Source organism: Erithacus rubecula (genome assembly GCF_903797595.1).
Source record: "Erithacus rubecula genome assembly, chromosome: 14".
In the NCBI taxonomy this organism is placed as follows: Eukaryota; Metazoa; Chordata; class Aves; order Passeriformes; family Muscicapidae; genus Erithacus; species Erithacus rubecula.
In genome coordinates, this window is record NC_136666.1 from 17405411 (window position 1) to 17411410 (window position 6000).

The window sequence follows — 6000 nt, forward strand, 5'->3', positions numbered from 1 at the left end:
CATAGGAAAACAGAACTTCTCAAGTTAGAGTAGAAAATAATCCAATTTAAATGTTCCTCTTGCTTTTCCTTCTCCAGGCTTAAAGTTTAAAACTACAAAACATGATTAATCCAACTCTTGTTCTTTATATAATCAGTTGAGCTTCTAAGGTATCATTTTTCTATACAATTTTTTTTAAAGAGTTAAATAAGTTTTTATTGCAAGAGAAAACTGCCAGAGGTGCACAGACTCATTCTTAAACACATGAAGCTCCATAATTGGAATTCCTCAAGCAGTACTCATTAGGTTAAGTTTATCTTATTACACTATCCTTTCATCCTACTGCCACTGGTGCAAAGAGCATCACTAAACCATTGCTGCTGCACAGGATCCAAGTGCTACATAATGAGGTTAAACCTCTACCAACATTCCTTCACCCCAGTGTCAAGTAATGGCAGCAAAATTCACTCACTGAAGTTGTCTTAGGCCTCATTTATTTTCTGACATATTAAAGACAAGAAATAATTCAAAGCTCCTTTCTTCCTTGCAGTCAGATTGTCAGATTGCTGTTTGAAGGAAACTGCATATGTACATCTCAAACTAGCAGAGCAGGAAAAAGGCCATAGACTCTCCTGTAACTGGAGAATTAAATGAGCAAAGGAATTACAACCAAACCATCTTTTTTCCACCAAAACATGTTACCTGCCAAAGGTTCTGAGCTTGATTTCTGCCTAACTGATACCATAATTTCATTAAATGTATTGGTTATGACAATACAAGCAAACAGAAAAAAAAAATCACCAGCACAAAACAAGTTAACAGAACTTAATTGGGAGCTTAACACTTTTTATGACCTCGAGCAAAAATTTAAGGTTCCTGTGTTCATGCTCAGTTTTGTTGTGTCATGAATTATTTCCTGCTCACAAGTGTTGCACCTCCCAAATCAGTCCAAACTCAGTTCATCATAAAAGCACAGCAGGAACTGAAAAAAAGCATTATCATTGCAGTAAAAGTTTACAAGCATTACCACTCCCCTTAAAGGTTCCTTTCAGCAAAGAACAATCTACCACATGCAACTCTAAAACACACAGTGAAAGTCTATCATCATGGTGCTAAAGCAACATTACCCTCACAAAATGTACTTTATATTATTCTGTATGGTCCTGTTTCCCCAGAGCACAAAAAAAAAAAAAAAAAAAAAAAAAAAAAGATATACCAGATAAATAAATTCCCATTTCCCCTGGAAGCTGACCGGATAAATGAATGGTAAACTAACAAATAACATTTCTTTCAAGCTTCAGAGTAAAAAAAGCTTTTCAAAGCACTGTAGTAAGATTAGTTAGACCCTTGAAAAAAACCAAAATTTATTAAGTCAATTGGAAACCAGGACCTTTCTTTCACAGCACAGCCTAAGTCCTCAAATTCCAATGCAGATTTGCATTATTAACTCAGTACCTTTTTCTGCTGCTTTCTGCAAGGCTTCCTCAATTCTTGCCAGCTCCTTTTGTTTATTATCCTGCAAGTATTTTTCTTCCTTCTCTGCATCATATACAACACCTGTAAGCCAAGTTGGGAGAGCATTAATCCTAAATCTCAAGTTATATAAATGCATTATCAAGCAATGCACACCATATACAACACCATGTTGCAAAACATCTTATTTGAGAGAAAGGCTATTCTTCTTTCATTGCCTCCAAAGCTGTTGCCTTTACACAATTATGCATTATTTCACATAATTTTCCTATGAAAATTCAGACTCCTAAGAGTGGTCTGTGCAATATAAGACAGATTTTAAGCTCTTCTATACATACATTTAATGCTCTAGGAACTTCCAAGTTTCCTCATCATATCAGAGGTTCTGATTTCAGAGGAAACTAATGAAGTTCTATGACCCTCTTCCCACTTCCTACAAGCAGCACTAATGGAGTTATCACCTTTGATTGTTATCATTTAGGAGCAGATAAACAGCTAAAGATCTAAACCATGCCACAAAGCTGGATTCAGAATAAGCACATTTTAGAGGAAACTTGGCTGTTGAATTGAACTTGGAATGGATGCAACCAAGGACTTCCATCAAAGTGTCCAGAAATTTCCCTGAGGGAGTAGAATATAAAAACAGTGGCTTACATGAACTATTGTGCTACTATAGACTCATTTCCATGGTACCCTTAGATATTTTTCTCTTCCATTTTTTAACAGTTGCTAAGAAATTTACATACTTGCTCCAGGAACTATCAGAAGATACAAGCCTTCTAGAGTTGCAACAACTGCCTCCCCATAGAGATTCTTCCAAGGAATCTTCAGAGTGAGTTTATCTAAAGAAAGCAGATAGAGTTACATCAAAACAAACATCTCCACTGTGCTTAGTCAAAGAACACCTCTGCCACTAAAGAGCACTAGTTCTACATCTCAGTGTCCTGAACACCTTAGAAGGGTAGGAGAAACAATATGGGCATGATTTTATAAATCCCTTGAAGTGATAAAATACATGCAGAGGAAACATAAGCCATATTTTGAAGCAAAAAGTCACAGTCTGGGTCAGAATGCTTCAAATCAAAACCTGAGATCATTATTGAAGTTCAATTCACTGGGATGAATATGATTTTCCCAGGAGGTAGAAGGAAAAATACAGTACATATATATCTTCTACAAATGTGTCATGTGAAAAACAAAGCTGACCACCAGAGAAAGGAATTTATTTAAAAAAAAAAAAAAATCAAAGAGTTCTTAAACCTTTGGCATACTTGTCAGTTTCAGGAATGTAACTTAAATTCTTCATAGTCTTTATCAGTCCTTTAAAGAAGAACATATATTCAGTCTACACTAAACAGCTCCCTTCAACATTCATGTCTCTGGGAAGAACCTCTCAGATGTGATTTTCATACCAACCTGAAAAGTTACACAAACAGGATTTGCTAGATAACATCAATGGCAGTCAGATTGAATTTCCATGCCAGTTCCAACACTGAGTATAAATACACTTAATAAAATTTGATAAAGAAATTCAGGGGCAAGATTGACCTTACAGCCTATATTAAAATTTCCATTGCCATAGTCATACTGGAACTGAAACTTACCTATCTGACCAACTTTTATCCTAAAAGGTACATCCAGTTCACTCTGTAAATGATAAAAATAAAGTATTAAACAGAAGTAGTAAAAATCAAATACATAAATTTAAATTACCTTTGCAAAGTACTGTATTTACATACAGAAATTAAAAACTACTTATTTTCTAGTGGAAAATCTCAGAAGAAAAACAAGACAGCAGTTGACAGGCAAACCAGAGGATAAAAAGAGAAGAATTGGACCATATCATAGCCCTTTGATCCCTTATTTTTCAAGACAGTGTAGGCTACTTCTCTAAAAGTTGTGTTTAATACTGACCTTCCTTTAATTACTTCTGTATGGAAATCTAACACATTGCAATTCTAAGGCTGTCAGAATCATCCCTTATTTTATGTTTTTGACTTGGTGTCAGCTCTGGTCAGTCCTTACATGACTTTACATTTTTCTAGTTAGAACTGCTGAATCAATGTGAATCAATCCCTGTAGGAAGGAAATGCATGTACAAAGTAACACTTCCTTTCTTACCTAGTAAGTATGAAGATATTTGTAGCAATAGATTTGAGGTACAACAAAGCTATCAGGAATGGATGAAATGGACAAGCAAAATATGAAACTTTAGAATAACAAAGAAGCCAGTGAGTGATCAGGTCTGTAAAGATCCAATGTATTTTCAATGCACAGAAGAGTAACAGTTCTCTTTAGTGAAGTTGAAATACACTAAATTTTGCTGCAAGATTCTCTCAGTAGTCCAGGTGTTCATTAGCTAAATTAAAGAACATGAAAATTAGCCAAGTAATTTGTTTTTATAGACAAGAGTATGGGAACTTAATGCAAGTTACTTCTTGTTTTTCAATCACAGCTTTTCTTTCTCTGTTCCTGTAAAATTAGCAAAATTAGAAGCAGTTAACCAAGAACTTACTTCCAATAATCAGTAAAAAAGAACACAGTGTACCCTTTTGTGAGACTTCAGTGAGCAATATTTTATCCTAAGTCCCAGTCTTTAGACCCATAAAACAAATTTGAAGTTATTAGGATACTCACTAATGCATTCTCCTTTATCTGTAAATTGTCAAGTGCCACATCACCTGTTTAGAAGAAAGAGAGAAGTACAGAAAAAATTACTTATGTTAGAAAAAGGAACACAGTCACAATCTTCCCAAGTACTTTTGAATAAAACCTGAAAACATTATTCCAGTTACAGAATAGCACAATAAATGTGTAATTCGTTAGACCCACTAAACATGGGTTAAAGACAAAATTACAGTTGGAAGAGATGATAAAAACATCACCAACTTAGATGTCTACATGTTTCTACTCTATTAAATACACCCATAATAATACAAAGTCTTTCTTATTATTCACTTCGTGTGAAAGACAACTGCAGTTCTATCAGCATAGGGGAGGCTTGGAAAATGGTATCTTGCTTTTCATGATTTCACATAAAAGAAAAATCATGAATCGCAGAGCCACAAAAACAACCTATTTTCACAAACATATTAATTTTTCCTGATGCAGACAACATAACAGGATTTCTAAATGAAACACTGGTACAGGATTATACCCGAGGAAAGCCCACAGAACTACCTCTTAGCTCTTTAATGCCAGATTCCTTAGAGCTATATCCCATTTGAAGTATAGGTATTAATACTGCATAAATTTTAGAATACACACAACCACGACAAGAGCAAAAATAAGTGATGACCTACCTACGGAAGGCACCTAAACCAGTCTGCTTCCCTAGGCTGGTTTTCAGCATGACTACAGAAATGTTTTGATACATTCACCACGTTCCTGCGCTATCCCGAGTGTTTAATCGGTATTATTTCCAGGGATAATTGACATACACGGCTCGCCAAGCACCCCGTCAACTACACGGGCACCCAGCGGGGCACTGCGCCATGAGCCCGCCCACAGAGCCCACAGCTCCATCGTGCTTCCTGCACCCAGCACCGAGAGAAGGAACAGAAACAAGCCGGGGCTTTATCCACGTTCCTCCCTCGGGGCGCTCCGTGCGCCCGTGGAGGGGCGAGAGGCAGCGCGGGCACACAACAGCCCCGGTCCCCGCGGCAGCCGCACACCGCCCTCCGCCACCGAGGGCCCGGGCTCGGCACCTGCCCCCGGGGGCTGCAAACCCACCGCCCGCCCCTCCGAGGGCTCGGCGCTCCGAGGGCCGGCCAGCCCCTCACGGGGGAACCGCAGCCAGAGCCGCGCTCGCTGTCGCCGCTGGCTGCGGCGGGCACGGAGCGGCAGAGGAAGGGGCTCCTTACCCCCCCATATGCCCAGCTTGAGCTGAGACTTGTTCAGGTTCTCCACGTAGTCGCCCAGGAAGCGGTTCAGGAGATCCGCCACCACCGATTCCAGCACCATGGCGCAGGCGGCGCCTCATCGGCGGCCAGCGGCAGGGAGGGCAGCGGAGCGGAGCGCAGGGGAGGGGGCGGCGAGCGCGGCGTGACCCAGCACGGGCGCGCCCCCGGCAGTCAGCTGACGGGGCGGGGCGCAGCCCAGTGCCTGCCGGGGTGCGGAGGTGGGGCTCGGAGCGGCGCTGCGGTGGCGGTGCCGGGCGCGGACGGACCCCGGGCTGAGCGGGGAATCGGCCCCGAGCTTGGCGCCGGTGCTCGGAGCCGCGGGGCCGAGCGAGCGCGCGGGGCGCGGAGCGGCGCGGCGCACACAGCGCCCCCGTGCGGCGCGGGATCGCCAGGGCAGCGCGGGGCGAAGGGACCGCGTGAGGGAGGAGCAGCTGCGGGAGCCGGTCCCTCACGGGCAACGCGCCCCGGCTGCTCATCCGCAGGCACCGGCACCGTCCCGTCACCGGCATCGTGCCCCGGCTCCTCACCCGCAGGCACCGTCCCGTCACCGGCATCGTGCCCCGGCTCCTCACCCGCAGGCACCGGCCCGGCACCGGCATCGTGCCCCGGCTGCTCATCCGCAGGCACCGGCACCGTCCCGTCACCG

The 6000-nt window shown here is 42.5% G+C and overlaps 1 protein-coding gene across 1 annotated transcript in view; it reads right to left on the minus strand.

Annotated features, from left to right (window-relative positions):
• Window positions 1-5755, minus strand: part of VPS13C (vacuolar protein sorting 13 homolog C) — a 67654-nt gene extending 61899 nt beyond the window's left edge. The window contains exons 1-5 of the mRNA XM_079318227.1: window positions 5316-5755; window positions 4090-4133; window positions 3057-3099; window positions 2199-2294; window positions 1435-1536 (exon numbers count right to left, since the gene is read on the minus strand). Coding sequence (XP_079174353.1) covers window positions 1435-1536; window positions 2199-2294; window positions 3057-3099; window positions 4090-4133; window positions 5316-5415 — 385 coding nt within the window. The 5' untranslated portion in view covers window positions 5416-5755. The remainder of the gene's footprint in view (window positions 1-1434; window positions 1537-2198; window positions 2295-3056; window positions 3100-4089; window positions 4134-5315) is intronic.
• Between the last annotated feature and the right edge of the window lie 245 nt (window positions 5756-6000).